A 21,536-nucleotide genomic window follows, 5' to 3' on the forward strand; every position below is an offset into this window, starting at 1 on the left:
TAGAAATGGTTTGACGAGATGGGTGTGGAAGAACTTAACTGGCCTGCACAGAGCCCTGACCTTAACCCCCATCGAACACCTTTGGGATGAATTGGAACGTTGACTGTGAGCCCTACATCAGTGCCCTACCGCACTAATGCTCTTGGCTGAATGGAAGCAAGTCCCCGCAGCAATGTTACAAAATCTAGTGGAGGCCAGAAGAGTGGAGGCTGTTATAGCAGCAAATGGGGGACCAACTCCATATTAATGCCAATGATTTTAGAATGAGATGTTAGACGAGCAGGTGTCCACCTAGTAACTGGGAGCAATGAGTTGTGTACATTCACATGCTTTGAAATCGTTGAGAGCGCCGATTGGTTGATGGCAAACCAGCAGCGTTAACCGTAAACTGAAAGCAAAGCTATCATGCATGTACACAAATTAGTGTTAAAAAACATGTTAATTGATTGCTTTTTATGTTTTGTTGCATTTGCATGGGAGAAGTCGGAGCTCAGAAATGGTAGATGAGTTTCCCACTGGAAATTACCAGTTGGAGGGGCATTCAAGCAGATTTTTCCCAGTGTAAGAGCATCATTTGAGGAGTCTCCGGAAGCATGAGAGGAATGGGAGATAGAGGAATACTGCACTACTGAGGCAGAGGGCTCGAAGTGAGGACGACTGGCTACTATTCTGAACTTCGTGTGGTGAGCTTTCTGGCGCCCAGAGCAGCTGAAGCATCACCCAAGTCGGTGCTACACAGTGGAAGAGAAGTCCAGTGGCTATAAGTCAGGCTGGTTCCCAGACTTTCCCTCTACAGGATCAGCAGCAGACTCCATCAACTACCATCCTTTGACCAGCTCTCTCTACTCAAGCCATGAACTGACCACCCCTCTCTTCAGAGGATGCAGCTTTCAAATACTTGGCCTCTATTGATTGAACTGTCATGATATATTGCTTGCTTTTTTTTGCTCTTGAAGCGCTTTGAGATTTTATGAAAAGCACTATAGAAATGTAATAAATTATTTGCTAGATGTAATGAAAGCAGAATTATGTTAAGTGAGATTCCTGGAGAACCAGCTCACACATCAGCCCTTTGATCTCACATCCCCTCAGCCTTGTGTGAATCCATACTAGAACCACATGCCAATAAATACACATGTTAATTTGTCCTTACTGTACACTGTTTGGTCCCCAGATGATTTCAGTGTGACTAGAATAGTATTGTTGCACAAAAATTGCCCTCAATTACACAGCTCTGGCACACTGTCCCTAATGCCCACTAACCAATAAGGCAACTAAACTCAGCAAAAAAAGTAACGTCCTCTCACTGTCAACTGTGTTTATTTTCAGTAAATTTAACGTGTTAATATTTGTATGAACATAAGATTCAACAACTGAGACATAAACTGAACAAGTTCTACAGACGTGACTAACAGAAATGGAAAAATGTGTCCCTGAACAAAGGAGTATCAAAATCAAAAGTAACAGTCAATGCAGCTGGTGGCCACACCAGATACTAAGTACTGCAGTGCATCTCCTCCTCATGATTTGCCAGTTCCTGCTGTGAGATGTTTCCCCACTCTTCCACCAAGGCACCTGCAAGTTCCCGGACATTTCTGGGGGGAATGGCCCTAGCCCTCACACTCCGATCCAACAGGTCCCAGACATGCTCAATGGGATTGAGATCTGGGCTCTTTGCTGGCCAAGGCAGAACACTGACATTCCTGTCTTGCAGGAAATCACACACAAAGCAGTATGGCTGGTGGCATTGTCCTGCTGGAGGGTCATGTTAGGATGAGCCTGCAGGAAGGGTACCACATGACGGAGGACGACGTCTTCCCTGTAACGCACAGTGTTGAGTTTGCCTGCAATGACAACAAGCTCAGTCCGATGATGCTGTGACACATCGCCCTGGACCCTCAACCTCCAAATCGATCCCGCTCCAGAGTACAGGCCTTGGTGTAACACTCATTCCTTTGACGATAAACGCGAATCCGACCATCACCCCTGGTGAGACAAAACCGCAACTCGTCAGTGAAGAGCACTTTTTGCCAGTCCTGTCTGGACCAAATCAAATCAAATTTTATTTGTCACATACACATGGTTAGCAGATGTTAATGCGAGTGTAGCGAAATGCTTGTGCTTATAGTTCTGACAATGCAGAAATAACCAACGTGTAATCTAACCTAACAATTCCACAACTACTACCTTATACACACAAGTGTATTGGGAAAAAGAATATGTACATAAAGATATATGAATGAGTGATGGTACAGAACGGCATAGGCGAGATGCAGTAGATGGTATCGAGTACAGTATATACATATGAGATGAGTAATGTAGGGTATGTAAACATAAAAGTGGAACAGTTTAAAGTGGCTATTGATACATGTATTACATAAAGATGGCAAGATGCAGTAGATGATAGAGTACAGTATATACATATACATATGAGATGAGTAATGTAGGGTATGTAAACATTATATTAAGTGGCATTGTTTATAGTGGCTAGTGATACATTTTTTACATCAATTTCCATCAATTTCCATTATTAAAGTGAGCTGGAGTTGAGTCAGTATGTTGGCAGCAGCCACTCAATGTTAGTGGTGGCTGTTTAACAGTCTGATGGCCTTGAGATAGAAGCTGTTTTTCAGTCTCTCGGTCCCGGCTTTGATGCACCTGTACTGACCTCGCCTTCTGGATGATAGCGGGGTGAACAGGCAGTGGCTCGGGTGGTTGTTGTCCTTGATGATCTTTATGTCCTCCTGTGACATCGAGTGGTGTAGGTGTCCTGGAGGGCAGGTAGTTTGCCCCCGGTGATACGTTGTGCAGACCTCACTACCCTCTGGAGAGCCTTACAGTTGTGGGCGGAGCAGTTGCCGTACCAGGCGGTGATACAGCCCGACAGGATGCTCTTGATTGTGCATCTGTAAAAGTTTGAGTGCTTTTGGTGACGAGACAAATTTCTTCAGCCTCCTGAGGCGCTGCTGCACCTTCTTCACAACGCTGTCTGTGTGGGTGGACCAATTCAGTTTGTCCGTGTTGTGTACGCCGAGGAACTTAAAACTTACTACCCTCTCCACGACTGTCCCATCGATGTGGATAGGGGGGTGCTCCCTCTACTGTTTCCTGAAGTCCACAATCATCTCCTTTGTTTTGTTGACGTTGAGTGTGAGGTTACTTTCCTGACACCACACTCCGAGGGCCCTCACCTCTTCCCTGTAGGCCGTCTCATCGCTGTTAGTAATCAAGCCTATCACTGTAGTGTCGTCCGCAAACTTGATGATTGAGTTGGAGGCGTGCATGGCCACGCAGTCGTGGGTGAACAGGGAGTACAGGAGAGGGCTCAGAACGCACGCTTGTGGGGCCCCAGTGTTGAGGATCAGCGGGGTGGAGATGTAGTTACCTACCCTCACCACCTGGGGGCGGCCCGTCAGGAAGTCCAGTACCCAGTTGCACAGTGGCGGGGTGGAGACCCAGGGTCTCGAGCTTGATGATGAGTTTGGAGGGTACTATGGTGTTAAATGCTGAGCTGTAGTCGATGAACAGCATTCTCACATAGGTATTCCTCTTGTCCAGGTTAGGGCAGTGTGCAGTGTGGTTGCGATTGCGTCGTCTGTGGACCTATTGGGGCGGTAAACAAATTGGAGTGGGTCTAGGGTGCCAGGTAGGGTGGAGGTGATATGGTCCTTGACTAGTCTCTCAAAGCACTTCATGATGACGGAAGATAGTGCTACGGGGCCGTAGTCGTTTAGCTCAGTTACCTTAGCTTTCTTGGGAACAGGAACAATGGTGGCCCTCTTGAAGCATGTGGGAACAGCAGACTGGGATACGGATTGATTGAATTTGTCCGTAAACACACCAGCCAGCTGGTCTGCGCATGCTCTGAGGACGCGGCTGGGGATGCCGTCTGGGCCTGCAGCCTTGCAATGGTTAACACGTTTAAATGTTTTACTCACGTCGGCTGCAGTGAAGGAGAGTCCCCAGGTTTTGGTAGCGGGCCGTGTCAGTGGTACTGTATTGTCCTCAAAGCGAGCAAAGAAGTTATTTAGTCTGTCTGGGAGCAAGACATCCTTGTCCACGACGGGGCTGGTTTTCTTTTTGTAATCCGTGATTGACTGTAGACCCTGCCACATACCTCTTGTGTCTGAGGCGTTGAATTCCAACTCTACTTTGTCTCTATACTGACGCTTAGCTTGTTTGATTGCCTTGCGGAGGGAATAGCTACACTGTTTGTATTCGGTCATGTTTCCAGTCACCTTGCCCTGGTTAAAAGCAGTGGTTTGCGCTTTCAGTTTCACGCGAATGCTGCCATCAATCCACGGTTTCTGGTTTGATGGTTCGATGGCAGCAATGGTGGGTTTGTGCCCATAGGCGACGTTGTTGCCGGTGATGTCTGGTGAGGACCTGCCTTACAACAGGCCTACAAGCCCTCAGTCCAGCCTCTCTCAGCCTATTGCGGACAGTCTGAGCACAGGCCTTAGAATTGTCCTTAGAATTTCTAAGCAAACAGCTGGAGGCAGGGCTTTCTCCTATAGAGCTCCATTTTTATGGAATGGTCTGCCTACCCATGTGAGAGACGCAGACACAGACTCGGTCTTAACCTTTAAGTCTCTATTGAAGACTCATCTCTCCGGTAGGTCCTATGATTGAGTGTAGTCTGGCCCAGGAGTGTGAAGGTGAACGGAAAGGCACTGGAGCAACGAACCGCCCTTGCTGTCTCTGCCTGGCCGGTTCCCCTCTCTCCACTGGGATTCTCTGCCTCAAACCCTACTACAGGGGCTGAGTCACTGGCTTACTGGTGCTCCTTCATGCTGTCCCTAGGAGGGGTGCGTCACTTGAGTGGGTTGAGTCACTGGCGTGGTCTTCCTCTCTTGGTTGGCGTCCCCCCTTGTGTTGTGCTGTGGCGGAGATCTTTGTGGGCTATACTCTGCCTTGTCTCAGGATGGTAAGTTGTTGGTTGAAGAAATCCCTCTAGTGGTGTGGGGACTGTGCTTTGGCAAAGTGGGTGGGGTTATATCCTGCCTGTTTGGCCCTGTCTGTGGGTATCATCGGATGGGGCCACAGTGTCTCCTGACCCATCCTGTCTCAGCCTCCAGTATTTATGCTGCAGCAGTTTGTGTCGGGGGGCTAGGGTCAGTCTGTTATATCTGGAGTATTTCTCCTGTCTTATCTGGGTGTCCTGTGTGAATTTAAGTATGCTCTCTCTTCCTTTCTCTCTCTCTGAGGACCTGAGCCCTAGGACTATCTGGCCTGATGACTCCTTGCTGTCCCCAGTCCACCTGGCCGTGCTGCTGCTCCAGTTTCAACTGTCCCAGACCTGTTTTCAACTCTCTAGAGACAGCAGGAGCGGTAGAGATACTCTCAATGATCGGCTATGAACAGCCAACTGACATTTACTCCTGAGGTGCTGACCTGTTGCACCCTCGACAACTACTATGATTATTATTTGACCATGTTGGTCATTTATGAACATTTGAACATCTTTGCCATGTTCTGTTATAATCTCCACCCGGCACAGCCAGAAGAGGACAAGCCACCCCTCATAGCATGGTTCCTCTAGGTTTCTTCCTAGGTTCTGGCCATTCTAGGGAGTTTTTCCTAGCCACGATGCTTCTACACCTGCATTGCTTGCTGTTTGGGGTTCTAGGCTGGGTTTCTGTACAGCACTTTGAGATATCAGCTGATGTAAGAAGGGCTATATACAGTGCCTTGCGAAAGTATTCGGCCCCCTTGAACTTTGCGACCTTTTGCCACATTTCAGGCTTCAAACATAAAGATAAAACTGTATTTTTTGTGAAGAATCAACAACAAGTGGGACACAATCATGAAGTGGAACGACATTTATTGGATATTTCAAACTTTTTTAACAAATCAAAAACTGAAAAATTGGGCGTGCAAAATTATTCAGCCCCTTTACTTTCAGTGCAGCAAACTCTCTCCAGAAGTTCAGTGAGGATCTCTGAATGATCCAATGTTGACCTAAATGACTAATGATGATAAATACAATCCACCTGTGTGTAATCAAGGCAGGTCCGAGATACTGTTGTGAAGAAGTTTAAAGCCGGATTTGGATACAAAAAGATTTCCCAAGCTTTAAACATCCCAAGGAGCACTGTGCAAGCGATAATATTGAAATGGAAGGAGTATCAGACCACTGCAAATCTACCAAGACCTGGCCGTCCCTCTAAACTTTCAGCTCATACAAGGAGAAGACTGATCAGAGATGCAGCCAAGAGGCCCATGATCACTCTGAATGAACTGCAGAGATCTACAGCTGAGGTGGGAGACTCTGTCCATAGGACAACAATCAGTCGTATATTGCACAAATCTGGCCTTTATGGAAGAGTGGCAAGAAGAAAGCCATTTCTTAAAGATATCCATAAAAAGTGTTGTTTAAAGTTTGCCACAAGCCACCTGGGAGACACACCAAACATGTGGAAGAAGGTGCTCTGGTCAGATGAAACCAAAATTGAACTTTTTGGCAACAATGCAAAACGTTATGTTTGGCGTAAAAGTAACACAGCTCATCACCCTGAACACACCATCCCCACTGTGAAACATGGTGGTGGCAGCATCATGGTTTGGGCCTGCTTTTCTTCAGCAGGGACAGGGAAGATGGTTAAAATTGATGGGAAGATGGATGGAGCCAAATACAGGACCATTCTGGAAGAAAACCTGATGGAGTCTGCAAAAGACCTGAGACGGAGATTTGTCTTCCAACAAGACAATGATCCAAAACATAAAGCAAAATCTACAATGGAATGGTTCAAAAATAAACATATCCAGGTGTTAGAATGGCCAAGTCAAAGTCCAGACCTGAATCCAATTGAGAATCTGTGGAAAGAACTGAAAACTGCTGTTCACAAATGCTCTCCATCCAACCTCACTGAGCTCGAGCTGTTTTGCAAGGAGGAATGGGAAAAAAATCTCTCGATGTGTCTCTCGATGTGCAAAACTGATAGACATACCCCAAGCGACTTACAGCTGTAATCGCAGCAAAAGGGGGCTGAATAATTTTGCACACCCAATTTTTCAGTTTTTGATTTGTTAAAAAAGTTTGAAATATTCAATAAATGTCGTTCCACTTCATGATTGTGTCCCACTTGTTGATTCTTCACAAAAAAATACAGTTTTATATCTTTATGTTTGAAGCCTGAAATGTGGCAAAAGGTTGCAAAGTTCAAGGGGGCCGAATACTTTCGCAAGGCACTGTATATCAAACCAAAGTTTATTGGTCACATACACAGATTTGCGGATGTTATCGCAGGTGCAGTGACATGCTTATGTTTCTAGTAACAATGCAGAAACAAGCATTTCACTGCACCTGCAAATCTGTGTACGTGACCATTAAACTTTAATTTGATATATACTGTAGCTCCATAGTAATAAATCAAAGTGTATTGGTCGCGTACACAAATTTGCAGATGTTATCGCAGGTAACAGGTTCTTTTGAAAAACATTATAAGGGAACTTGATAACAGCTTGAAAACAGGGGTCTCTATTCAAACAGATCTGCTTTAACCAACATCCATAGCGGGTGTTTTGGCGGCATTGGAGGTGGAACTACATGCTGTAAAATACAACAGCAGCTCCTGGCATTGGTGTAACTCGGGCAGTTGTTGCCATCCTGTACCTGTCCCGCAGGGGTGATGTTCGGATGTACCGATCCTATGCAGGTGTCGTTACATGTGGTCTGCCACTGAGAGGACAATCAGCTGTCCGTCCTATAGCGCTGTCTTAGGCGTCTCACAGTACAGACATTGCAATTTATTGCCCTGACTCCTTGCAGCATGCCTAAGGCACGTTCAACACAGATGAGCAGGGAGCCTGGGCATCTTGCTTTTCCAGAGTCAGTGGAAGAGCCTCGTGTCCTAAGTTCATAACTGTGACCGTTACTGCCTACAGTCTGTAAGCTGTTAGTGTCTTAACAACCGTTCCACAGGTGCATGTTCATTAATTGTTTATTGAACAAGCATTGGAAAGTGTTTAAACACTTTACAATGAAGATCTGTGAAGTTATTTGGATTTTTCCAAATTATCTTCGAAAGACGGTCTTGAAAAAGGGACAGTCCTTTTTTCACCTGAACTTAGCTACCCTTCCAATGGGATCCCATTAGACTGAAAATAAGGCAGTGATTGGATGAGGCTTTGGGATGAGATGTTCTTAGTTAGCCAATTCCACTTTTACTGACCTGCCAAATCCCTTTAGTTGGGGTAGGGGCTAAATGAGGGTAACCCTAAACCTGTGGTCCATTAAGGATCCATCTGAAACCCACCCATGGCCCAGTCAACCCCTAAAACATCTCATTAAAGTGCCAATCCAACACTCAACCAGCAGTGAGGGAGTGGCTAACAAGGAAAGAGGTAACATTTGCATTAACTATGATATATTTAAAAGCAAGGGTTAGAATTATGTACCGGTAGAAAGCGCTCCATTTCCCAACACTGCAAACAATGTTTTCATAAAAGAGACCAAGAAAAATGATAGGTAGACGCACTTTATTCCTAAAACAGAAGCTGCGGCACACATGTATATGTACACACACACACATATATACACACACACAAAAACAATTCTCTAAATCCGTCATATAAAATACATATATATATGTATATATAATCTGACAATCTGTACCTCACATACCATTTAACTGAATGCATTGAATTACTGTGCAACAGACTCTGCCACTGTAGCTGAGCTGTAAGTCCTGTCCACTCAAAAGGAAGGGATATAAATGCCCAACCTACCTATCTGTACATCAGGGGAATTAAAATGTAAATACCCTTTAAAAAAAATTACTCTAAAAGCAGCCTACAGCAAATGCAGCTTACAGTTTTGTAATTCAAAAAAAATGTGATTACATTTTAAACCAATTCCTTTTAAAGTGAGATGGCAATACACACCATCAGATTTTTATATATAAAAGAAATAAAAATGACAAATTTAAACTTACAATAAATAATATATATGCAGGCATTTCATTAAGCTAACATTTTATCAGAAGATAATTAAAAAGACAACTTATTCTCCTTTATGAAAAGTCCCTTATCCAAAATGATAAAATGGACACTTGGCATTTGATTGATAGGACACCTCCAGTGCTGCCATGGAGACGCTGGCTGGGGGAGATTCCTTATGGCCAAGCCCCCACCCTGAAGTGTTGAGGGTCCATCCACTCCAGGAAACACCCTCCCATTAGTTTCATGAGCTTCATAGATTCCACTTGATATCCTTGTTCAGAGCATGTTCATGATAAAGTTGTACATCTGATTGAGCACCACAAAGTGAACAGGGAGACAGGATCGCCGGTCTTGAGTGGCAGGGTCACACGTCAGCCAGGAGAGGGCATTGTACTGCTCCAGCACAAACCTGTCAGGGGCAGAGAACACATAACTATGTATAACTATACATTCAATTCCCCTCTTAACTAATAAACCTATGCTCTGCCTATCAAATCAGTGTATTTCCCATGGCTTTCATTCCATATTGAGCAGTGTACCTGAGCACATCTGAGGTGTGGTTGGAGTCCAGAGGGTGGGAGTGTTTGCTGTGGAGAAGCTCATCTGATTGGACCGAGGACACGTGCAGGTGCAGGGAGGCCTGGGGAGTGACGACAGACAAGAGGTCAGCTAGATTAACACAAACTTCACATCAGTTTCATTAGAAAAGGGAAACATTCAAATGACAGGACTCCTGATCAAGTACGCATTTAAGTAAAGCATAAAAGTGCTGCTGAGTTTTATGACCAGAGGAGAACAAACGTCTTTGAGATCAGAGTGAGTGTTAGGTTAACTGTCAGAGGAGTAGTAGGTAGGTACAGTACCAGTCAAAAGTAAGGACATATATTCATTCAAGGACTTCTTTATTTTTACTATTTTCTAATAGTGAAGACATCAAAACTATGAAATAACACACATGGAATAATGCAGTAACCAACAAAAAAAGTTAAGAATCTCAAATATAAACTATATTGTTTTACAAAGTAGCCACCTTTGCCTTGAAAGGTTTGCACACTCTTGGCATTCCCTCAACTAGCTACATGAGGTAGTCACCTGGAATGCATTTCAATTAGCGGGTGTGCCATGTTAACCTAATTTGTGAAATTTCTTTCCATCTTAATGTGTTTGAGACAATCAGTTGTGTTGTAGGGGTGCTATACAGAAGATGATATTTTACCAAATAGGGCCAAGTCCATATTATGGCAAGAACAGCTCAAATAAGCAAAGAGAAACAAAAACAGTCCATCATTACATTCAGACATGAAGGTCAGTCAATCCGGGGAAAATAAACACTTTGAAAGTTTCTTCAAGTGCAGTCGCAAAAACCATCAAGCGCTATGACGAAACTGGCTCTCATGAGGACCGCCACAGGAAGAAGACCCAGTTACCTCTGCTGTAGAGGATAATTTCATTAGCGTCAACTGCATCTCAAAAAGCAGCTCAAATGCTTCAGAGTTCAAGTAACAGATATCAACTGTTCAGAGGAGACTGTGTGAATCAGGCCTCCATGGTCAAATCACTGCAAAGAAACCAATACTAAAAGCCACCAATAAGAAGGAGAATTGCTTGGGCAGAGTAGGTGAACGGATGATCCCCGCATATGTAGTTCCTACCGTGAAGCATGGAGGTTTTGTGATGATTTCTAAATTAATCACCAGCAAAGCATCAAGGCACACTTAACCAGCATGGCTACAACAGCATTCTGTAGTGATACAACATCCCATCTGGTTTGAGCTTAGTAGGAATATCATTTGATTTTCAACAGGACAATGACCCAACACACCTCCAGGCTGTGTAAGGGCTATTTGACCAAGGAGAGTGATGGACTGCTACATCAGATGACCTGGCCTCCACAATCACCTAAACCTCAACCAAATTGAGATGGTTTGGGAGGAGTTAGACCATAGAGTGAAGGAAAAGCAGCCAACAAGTGCTCAGTATATGTGGGAACTCCTTCAAGACTGTTGGAAAAGCATTCCAGGTGAAGGTGGTTGAGAGAATGCCAAGAGTGTGCAAAGCAGTCATCAAGGCAAAGGGTGGCAACTTTGAAGAATCTCAAATATATTTAGATTTGTGTTATTTAATAGTTGATCATTTTTAAAACTATTTTCTACATTGTAGAAGTTAAGGAAAACCCTGGAATGAGTAGGTGTGTTCAAACATTTGACTGGTACTGTAGGTACCTTGAGGAACAGTGGGCACTGGTTCTGTGCCTGGGGGCAAGCGGACCAGAACCAGTCAGGCAGGGGGCCAGCCTTGGCTGTGGAGATTAAGTAGCCCAGGGCCATAGGCTGCTGCAAGATGTTCAGGGCCTCCTCGTGGGACTCCATACGATCTGTGCTCTGGCCCTGGAACACACCGGGACGTAGGTTGACACCAATACTTATTCAACCTTCATTTACCAGCAGTCAGGTAAGCATCCTCCTGCTGGTAGTGTTGTGGAGAGGCTTACCTTGCTGCCGTCTCCCCCCTGGTGATAGTGTCCACCGGGGGAGTGAACGGGGGAGGTGGTGGGGGAGTTGGGCAGGATGTTGATGAGATCAGGGTCCACCATATCATTATCAAACAGGTCAAAGATGCCCATCCCATCTGAACCATCTATGAAGAGGGATAAACAAAGGCTCATTCAAGACTATGTCCCATTAGCTCAGACAGAGAGCTGCTCTGTCTCCGTTTCAGTAATATCACCGTGTGGAGCCAGACTACAGCTAGAACCTAGAAAGGCATCAACATTTACAGTGTGTGTGTGTGTGTGTGTGTGTGTGTGTGTGTGTGTGTGTGACTGACCAGGGTTGATGGGGTTGAAGGCGATGTCTAAGTTCTGTTCGGTGGTGGCGTTGTTGACCTGCACCATTGCCGAGGTGGGGAACACCAGGATGTGGGTGCAGGACGTGTCCTGAGGAGTGCTCAGCTGGGACGTCTGCATGTTCAGAGTGGTGCTGCGGCCGAACACTGAGCCTGTCGACACAGAGTCTACACACAGCAGAGAGAAGGGTTAACATGATACAGACATCACCAAAACATTTCAGGAAATTCAGTGGACTCACAAAACAGGGGAAGCAAGGCCATTGCTCAAGGTTCAACTTCTGTTCATTTTTACCTGGCATGATGACAAAGGAGCCTTGGGGCTCCATGGCAACCAGGCAGGCGCTGAGGATGCTGGGAGTGTCTGCGGCAGAGATGCCACACATCCTGCAGGTCTCCTTGAGGCGCTTGCTGAGAGACTGCAGGTTCCTCCTGCTCAGCAAAATACTCCAGTCTGGAACAGAGGGAGACAGGGAGGATGTCATCAGGGCACATCAAATCATGTACAACTCACTGTATCACTTACTGCAGCTAAACGATTGCTGCAGCTGTACATAGTCCATCTGTAAATAGCCCACCCAATTTACCTACCTCATCTCCATACTGTTTTTATTTATTTACTTTTCTGCTCTTTTGCACACCAGTATCTCTACTTGCACATGATCATCCATCACTCCAGTGTTAATCTGCTAAATTGTATTATTCGCTCCTGTGGCCTATTTATTGCCTACCCCCCCCTCATGCCTTTTGCACACAATGTATGTAGACTTTTTCCCAACTGTGTTATTGACTTGTTTGATTACTCCATGTGTAACTCTGTTGTCTGTTCACACTGCTATGCTTTATCTTGGCCAGGTCGCAGTTGTAAATGAGAACTTGTTCTCAACTAGCCTACCTGGTTAAATAAAGGTTAAATAAAATAAATGCACTACATGAACAAAAGTATGTGGACACCTGCTCGAACATCTCATTCCAAAATCATGGGCATTAATATGGTGTTGGGGCCCCCCCTTTGCTAATATAACAGCCTACACTCTTCTGGAAAGGCTTTCCACTAGATGTTGAAACATTGCAGCAGGGGCTTACTTCCATTTAGCCACAAGAGCATTAGTGAGGTCAGGCACTGATGTTGGGCAATTAGGCCTGGCTCGCAGTCAGCGTTCCAATTCATCCCAAAAGGTGTTCAGATGGAGTTGAGGTCAGGCCTTTGCCAGTCAAGTTCTTCCACACCAAATCAACAAACCATTTCTGTATGGACCTCGCTTTGTGCATAGGGACATTGTCATTCTGATACATTAAAGGGTCTTCGCCAAAATGTTGCCTCAAAGTGGAAGCACAGAATTATCTAGAATGTCATTGTATGCTGTAGTGTTAAGATTTTCCCTCACTGGAACTAAGGGGCCTAGCCCGAACCATGAAAAACAGCCCCAGACCATTATTCCTCCTCCACCAAACTTTACAGTTAGCACTTTGCATTGGGGCAAGTACATTTCTCCTGGCATCCGCCAAAACCAAATTTGTTCTCCGGACTGCCAGATGGTGAAGCATGATTCCATACTCCAGAGAACATGTTTACACTGCTCCAGAGTCCAATGGAGGTGAGCTTTACACTGCTCTAGCCAACACTTGGCATTGCATGGTGATCTTAGGCTTGTGCGGCTGCTCAGCCACGGAAACCTATTTTATGAAGATCCCGACGATTGGTTCTTGTGCTAACGTTGCATCCAGGCACAGTTTGGAACTTGGTAGTGAGTGATGCAACAGAGGACAGATGACTTTTAACACGCTACACACTTCAGCGCTCGGGGGTCCCGTTCTGTGAGTTTGCGTGGCCCTTGCACTTTCCACACACTTACAGTTGACCGGGTCAGCTCTAGCAGGACATACATTTGACAAACTTACTTGTTGGAAAGGCAGCATCCTATGATGGTGCCACGTTGAAAGTCACTGAGCTCTTCAATAAGGCCATTCTACTGCCAGTGTTTGTCTATGGAGATTACATGGCTCAGTGCTCGATTTTACACACCTGTCAGCAACAGATGTGGCTGAAATAGCGGAATCCACTAATTTGAAGGGGTGTCCGTGTGTGTGTGTGTTCACACACAGTCAAATGTTTGGACACACCTACTCATTCAAGGGTTTTTCTTTATTTTTATTATTTTCTACATTGCAGAAGTTAAGACAAAACTATTAATTAACAGTTATGGAATTATGTAGTCACCAACCAAGTGTTAAATCAAAATATATTTTATATTTGAGATTCTTCAAATAGCCACCCTTCATGACAGCTTTGCACACTCTTGGCATTCTCCTAACCAGCTTCATGAGGTAGTCATCTGTAATGCATTTCAATTAACAGGTGTGCCTTGTAAATTTGTGGAATTTATTTCCTTAATGCGTTTGAGCCAATCGGTTACGTTGTGACAAGGTAGGGGTGGTATACAGAAGATGGGGCTATATGGTAAAAGACCAAGTCCATATTAAAAATGGCAAGAACAGCTCAAATCAGCAAAACAAGAAACAAGTCCATCATTGACTGACCTTCATGTCTTAAAGTAATCTGGAAAATATCAAGAACTTGACGTTTCTTCAAGTGCAGTTGCAAAAACCATCAAGCACTATGAAGAAACTGGTACTCATGAGGACCGCCATAGGAAAGGAAGACCCAGAGTTACCTCTGCTTTAAAGGATAAGTTCATTAGTTACCAGCCTCAGAAATTGCAGCCCAAATAAATGCTTCTGAGTTCAAGTAACAGACATCAACTGTTCAAATCGCTGCAAAGAAACCAGTACTAAAGGCCACCAATAAGAAGAAAGAGACTTGCTTGGGCCAAGAAACATGAGGAATGGAAATTAGACCAGTGGAAATCTGTCCTTTGGTCTGATGAGTCCAAATTTGAGATTATTGGTTCAACCGCTGTGTCTTTGAGACGCAGAGGTGGTGAACGGATGATTCCTGCATGTGTGGTTCCCACCGTGAAGCATGGAGGTGGTGGTGTGGGGTGGGTGCTTTTCTGTTGACAGTGTAGGTGATTTATTTAGAATTCAAGGCACTTAACCAGCATGGCTACAACAGCATTCTGCAGCGATACGCCATCCCATCTGGTTTGCGCTTAGTGGGACTATCATTTGTTTTACCAATAGGACAATGACCCAAAACACACCTCCAGGCTGTGTAAGGGCTATTTGACCAAGAAGGAGTGATGAAGTGCTGAATCAGATGACCTGGCCTCCACAATCACCTGACCTCAACCCAATTGAGATGGTTTGGGATGAGTCTGACCGCAGAGTGAAGGAAAAGCAGCCAACAAGTGCTCAGCATATGTGGGAACTCCTTCAAGACGGTTGGAAAAGCATTCCTCATGAAGCAGGTTGAGAGAATGCCAAGAGTAGCTACTTTGAAGAATGTAAAATAAATGTTGATTTGCATAAGACTTTTGGTTACTAAATGACTCCATAGGTTTTATTTAATAGTTTTGATGTCTTCCCTATTATTCTACAATGTAGAAAATAGTAATAAAGAAAAACCCTTAATTGAGTAAGTGTGTTCAAACCTTTGGCTGGTACGGTGTGTGTGTATGTATACACACACACACACACACACACACACACACAGTTGAAGTCAGAAGTCTACATACACCTTAGCCAAATACATTTAAACTCCGTTTTTCACAATTCCTGACAATTAATCCTTGTAATAATTCCCTGTCTTAGGTCAGTTAGGGTCACCACTTTATTTTAAGAATGTGAAATATCAGAATAGTAGAGGGAATTATTTATTTCATCTTTTGTTTCATCACATCCCCAGTGGGTCAGAAGTTTACATGCACTCAATTAGTGTTTGGTAGCATTGCCTTTAAATTGTTTAACTTGGGTCAAACATTTTGGGTAGCCTTGCACAAGCTTCCCACAATAAGTTGAGTGAATGTTGGCCCATTCCTCCTGACAGAGCTGGTGTAACCGAGTCAGGTTTGTAGGCCTCCTTGCTTGCATACGCTTTTTCAGTTCTGCCCACAAATTTTCTATGAGATTGAGGTCAGGGTTTTGTGATCCCCACTCCAATACCTCGACTTGGTTGCCCTTAAGGCATTTTGCCACAACTTTGGAAGCATGCTTGGGGTCATTGTCCATTTGGAAGACCCATTTGCGACCAAGCTTCAATATATCCACATAATTTTCCTCATGGTGCCATCTATTTTGTGAAGTGCACCAGTCCCTCCTACATCAAAGCACCCCACAACATAATGCTGCCACCCCCGTGCTTCACGGTTGGGATAGTGTTATTCGGCTTGCAAGCCTCCCCCTTTTCCCTCCAAACATAACGATGGTAATTATGGCCAAACAGGTATATTTTTGTTTCATCAGACCAGAAGACATTTCTCCAAAAAGTACAATTTTAGTCCCCATGTGCAGTTGCAAACTGTAGTCTGGCTTTTTTATGGCGGTTTTGGAGCAGTGGCTTCTTCCTTGCTGAGCGGCCTTTCAGGTTGATATAGGACTCCTTTTACTGTGGATATAGATACTTTTGCATCTGTTTCCTCCAGCATCTTCACAAGGTCATTTGCTGTTGTTCTGGGATTAATTTGCACTTTTCATACCAAAGTACGTTCATCTCAGGAAGACAGAATGCGTCTCTTTCCTGAGCGGTATGACGGCTGCGTGGTCCCATGGTATTTATATTTGCGTACTATTGTTTGTACAGATGAACGTGCTACCTTCAGAGGCGTTTGGTAATTGCTCCCAAGGATGAACCAGACTTGTGGAGGTCTACATTTTTTTTTCCTGAGGTCTTGGCTGATTTCTTTTGATTTTCCCATGATGTCAAGCAAAAAGGCACTGAGTTTGAAGGTAGGCCTTGAAATACATCCACAGCTACACCTCCAAGTGACACAAATTATGTTAATTATCAGAAGCTTCTAAAGCCATGACATCATTTTCTGGAATTTTCCAAGCTGTTATTAAAGGCACAGTCAACTTAGTGTATGTAAACTTCTGACCCACTGGAATTGTGATACAGTGAATTATAAGTGAAATAATCTGTCTAAACAATTGTAGAAAAATGACTTGTGTCATGCACAAAGTAGATGTCCTAACAGACTTGCCAAAACTATAGTTTGTTAACAAGAAATTTGTGGAGTGGTATAAAAACTAGTTTTAATGACTAACCTAAGTGTGTCAACTTCAACTGGGGGGGGTGTGATATATATATATATAAACACACACACACACACACACACCTCTCTGTGTGGCATACATACATCTCTGTGCGGCATACCTCGTAACTCTCCGTGGCCAATCCTGCCCAGGCGGCCAATCACCACCCTCCAGGGAAGTGATGTCACCTGTACCAAGCCTAGACACCACTCCCACAGCTTCTGCAGGCCCAGCCGTCTGGCTGAACCCTTTTTCCTCCGAGCCCTTTACAGAGGACACAACAAAGTCACAAAATAGACAGATGCTGAATTGAATTTGAGTGTCTACCAACTTACATGTGTGTCACTAACCTGTTTGGCACGTCAATGCTGATGATGCATGTCTCCAGCAGCTCTCCTGATTGGTCAGTACAGGAGGCCAGGAGCCAGCGCTGGTCATGCGACAGGCAATAGCCCACAAACAGCACATTGTACTTCTGAGAGGCCTCTCCGAACGTCTCCCCCAGCTCTGTCTGCTTGTCCTTGATGGGCGCCAGGATGAAAGGTGGAGTGTACAAACGCAGACACTCCGGCCTCTGCATAGGTGTGAAAGTCAAAGGGTCAGACCAATGGTTCCTTGTGTCACTTAGCAAGCTGCATTTAGTAAGCCGTTGTGATTTATTCAACAGAGCAGTGGTCTCTTGGATCATCAAGGTATATGCAAGGAGTTGCCAAAGACCAGGATGTTATGTTAAACAAACCATTCACATTGTGACAAATTTCTAGAACTGATAAGCAATCTAAATCAATCCATTAATAATATTTGTGAGGTTTTAGTGCCGTTTCCTATGTGTTGTTTACCTCGGAGCTCCTCAGTGCCATGTCAATGGCCAGGCCAGGGCCGAAGCCCGTCAGAGCCTTGATGTTGGTGTTGCTGGGGAGGGGCCGTCTGCACTGGGTGAACACCGAAAAGGCCAGGGACTTGAGGTGCTGACCATAGAGATGGCGCTCCTCAATGCGCACTGGCTGCAACAAGTACTGGCAGGGAATGATCTGACCAACACAACACATAGTTAGAAACCAATGTTTTAACCACACCAACCCCACAGGTGTTTGAGAACTGTTGTCAAAAGAGCCAATGTGCTGAACATAAATATGAATGGTCTGCAGTCTGGCTACATGTGTCAAGTCCTCCATTACCTGCACAGACACAGAGTTTCTGATGTGAGGCGGCAGGAACTGGAGCATCTCCACATAGCAGCGCAGCAGACCCAGCGTCCACACACTGGAGTGGGTGTCCCTCTCCCCGTCCTCGTAGCTGAAGGGGTCCACGATGTAGACCACAATGGCCGGGGGGAACGTCACTGCATGGGACTCTCCGTCTGTAGGGACACCAACCTTATCTCTCTCCAACGTGCTATAAAGAGAGAATCACTCGGGTCAAACAACCAATCAACTAGCTTTATGTATTAGATTAAAGATATTTAGCAATCCAAATGTTCTCTTCCAGACAAGCCGTGGATAAAAATGGGAGATGGGTAAGGTCGTAACTCAGCCTATTCCAAGTGCGTGTAAATTACAAACTCAGGGCTACAAGTGGTGCTAAAGAAAATCCGTTTGACTAAACCAGAGGACGTCAGATGGTGAGGGTACATACGTCTCCACGGGCTCAGTGGTGGCCTGGGGCTGGTTGGCAGTGGGGCCAGTCTCTCCTGTGGTCTGAGCACCCGACTGGGGCCCGTTCTGGGAGACACTGCCCTGCAGGCCTGATGTCCCGTATGGTGTGTAGGAGCTGGGCTTGGCTGAGGGCATTCCTACCCCCCCTATCCCTCCCACTGCCTGGGAGCCTATGGTGGAGGAGGGTGGGGTGCTGTTGGTAGGCTGGGCACTGCTGCTGCTGGTGGAGCTCTGGGGGACTGAGGAGGGGGTGGTGGTGGAGCAGGGGGACTGGGAGGAGGAGGACTGGGGAGAGGCCACAGTGGGGCTGCGCTGGTTCAACAAAGAGCTGTCCAGAGACTGCCCAGCCAGGTATGGAGCTGAGGAGAGTAACAAAAAAGTTGAGAAAAAGAAGACAGATATTGTCAGATATTATTAAGAGACACCCAACTTGCCTTTGTAGAAGCCAAACCAAAAATGATAAACACAAGAGATCCCAGCTCTTATTCAGTACAATCTCCTGAAATAGAAGATGGCAATCTAATGAACGACGTACCCAGGTCATGCCGGCACACTTGGGCGTAGAGTTTGAGTTTGCTGAAGGCCTCGCTGTTCCCGTTGCTGCTGGCCATTTTGAGGAACCAATCACTGAGGGGCTGCTCTGCCAGGTTCCTGCCTTCTGCCGTACCAACCCGCAATATGCCATCTGCATGAGTCTTACAGATTGGTCTGTGCTGACCCAGTCGACAGGCCTGCAAAGAGAAAATCATGGGTAAACGTACCAATTTTCTTAAACATTTCTATTTTATTAGACTATGGGGGGGGGTGTCTATCTGCTTACCTCGTACACGGCCGTAAGGTCCTTGAAGAAGCTCTTAGCACCGCGGAGCAGAGCCTCGTTCTCAGGACAGACGACTACATATCCAACGTCCCTGTGGGAGCCGAAGGGGTCCAGCAGCAGCTTCTCCCAGTAAGGCAAGCCGAAGGGCGACAGCACCACAAAGTCATACTCATACCCCACCAGGAAGGTAGGGATGGGGAGGGGCTCTGGAGACTCGTCAGTGCCTAATGGTTCAGAGAGGAGGCATAGTCAGACTCATTGCAAAGTTTAGTTAAGGGCGGCAGGAAGCCTAGCAGACAAGAGCATTGGGCCAGTACCTGAAAAAAATGCTTTGTGTAAACAAGATATAAAGTACTTAGAAAAGACAACAGACCTATATATATTTTTTATAATATTTGAGAACTAACAAAATAAAAGCTAGACAATCAGGGTGAATGACATTTAGAAAACAATGCATTTTGTAGTATGGATTTTGTCATTATGTTGGAGCAAAATAACACAGCATTTTATTTGATTTATTTTACCTTTATTTAACCAGGTAGGCAAGTTGAGAACAAGTTCTCATTTACAATTGCGACCTGGCCAAGATAAAGCAAAGCAGTTCGACACATACAGCAACACAGAGTTACACATGGAGTAAAACAAACATACAGTCAATAATACAGTATAAACAAGTCTATATATAGTCTACCCTATTACAGGGGCTGGGTCACTGGCTTACTGGGGCTCTCTCATGCCGTCCCTGGAGGGGGTGCGTCACCTGAGTGGGTTGATTCACTGTTGTGGTCATCCTGTCTGGGTTGGCGCCCCCCCCTTGGGTTGTGCCGTGGCGGAGATCTTTGTGGGCTATACTCAGCCTTGTCTCAGGATGGTAAGTTGGTGGTTGAAGATATCCCTCTAGTGGTGTGGGGGCTGTGCTTTGGCAAAGTGGGTGGGGTTATATCCTTCCTGTTTGGCCCTGTCCGGGGTGACCTCGGATGGGGCCACAGTGTCTCCTGACCCCTCCTGTCTCAGCCTTCAGTATTTATGCTGCAGTAGTTTATGTGTCGGGGGCTGGGGTCAGTTTGTTATATCTGGAGTACTTCTCCTGTCCTATTCGGTGTCCTGTGTGAATCTAAGTGTGCGTTCTCTAATTCTCTCCTTCTCTCTTTCTTTCTCTCTCTCGGAGGACCTGAGCCCTAGGACCTGAGCTCCAGGACTACCTGACATGATGACTCCTTGCTGTCCCCAGTCCACCTGGCCATGCTGCTGTTCCAGTTTCAACTGACCTGAGCCCTAGGACCATGCCCCAGGACTACCTGACATGATGACTCCTTGCTGTCCCCAGTCCACCTGGCCATGCTGCTGTTCCAGTTTCAACTTCCACCTGACTGTGCTGCTGCTCCAGTTTCAACTGTTCTGCCTTATTATTATTCGACCATGCTGGTCATTTATGAACATTTGAACATCTTGGCCATGTTCTGTTATAATCTCCACCCGGCACAGCCAGAAGAGGACTGGCCACCCCACATAGCCTGGTTCCTCTCTAGGTTTCTTCCTAGGTTTTGGCCTTTCTAGGGAGTTTTTCCTAGCCACCGTGCTTCTACACCTGCATTGCTTGCTGTTTGGGGTTTTAGGCTGGGTTTCTGTACAGCACTTTGAGATATCAGCTGATGTACGAAGGGCTATATAAATAAATTTGATTTCATTTTGATTTATATACAATGTGAGCAAATGAGGTGAGAAGGGAGGTAAAGGCAAAAAAGGCCATGGTGGCAAAGTGAATACAATATAGCAAGTAAAACACTGGAATGGTAGTTTTGCAATGGAAGAATGTGCAAAGTAGAAATAAAAATAATGGGGTGCAAAGGAGAAAAATAAATAAATAAAAATTAAATACAGTTGGGAAAGAGGTAGTTGTTTGGGCTAAATTATAGGTGGGCTATGTACAGGTGCAGTAATCTGTGAGCTGCTCTGACAGTTGGTGCTTAAAGCTAGTGAGGGAGATAAGTGTTTCCAGTTTCAGAGATTTTTGTAGTTCGTTCCAGTCATTGGCAGCAGAGAACTGGAAGGAGAGGCGGCCAAAGAAAGAATTGGTTTTGGGGGTGACTAGAGAGATATACCTGCTGGAGCGTGTGCTA

At 45.3% G+C, this 21,536-nt stretch overlaps 1 protein-coding gene across 1 annotated transcript in view; it reads right to left on the reverse strand.

Moving 5' to 3' along the window:
- Positions 1-8,464: 8,464 nt before the first annotated feature.
- Positions 8,465-21,536, reverse strand: part of LOC112265572 (mediator of RNA polymerase II transcription subunit 13-like) — a 33,891-nt gene continuing 20,819 nt past the window's right edge. Inside the window, exons 18-30 of the mRNA XM_024442990.2 lie at positions 19,417-19,640; positions 19,132-19,327; positions 18,577-18,955; positions 18,120-18,336; positions 17,781-17,972; positions 17,292-17,515; positions 17,063-17,205; positions 12,083-12,241; positions 11,770-11,955; positions 11,435-11,580; positions 11,166-11,330; positions 9,483-9,583; positions 8,465-9,352 (exon numbers count right to left, since the gene is read on the reverse strand). Coding sequence (XP_024298758.1) covers positions 9,220-9,352; positions 9,483-9,583; positions 11,166-11,330; positions 11,435-11,580; positions 11,770-11,955; positions 12,083-12,241; positions 17,063-17,205; positions 17,292-17,515; positions 17,781-17,972; positions 18,120-18,336; positions 18,577-18,955; positions 19,132-19,327; positions 19,417-19,640 — 2,465 coding nt within the window. The 3' untranslated portion in view covers positions 8,465-9,219. The remainder of the gene's footprint in view (positions 9,353-9,482; positions 9,584-11,165; positions 11,331-11,434; positions 11,581-11,769; positions 11,956-12,082; positions 12,242-17,062; positions 17,206-17,291; positions 17,516-17,780; positions 17,973-18,119; positions 18,337-18,576; positions 18,956-19,131; positions 19,328-19,416; positions 19,641-21,536) is intronic.

This window comes from Oncorhynchus tshawytscha, linkage group LG13 (genome assembly GCF_018296145.1).
Source record: "Oncorhynchus tshawytscha isolate Ot180627B linkage group LG13, Otsh_v2.0, whole genome shotgun sequence".
NCBI classification, from domain to species: Eukaryota; Metazoa; Chordata; class Actinopteri; order Salmoniformes; family Salmonidae; genus Oncorhynchus; species Oncorhynchus tshawytscha.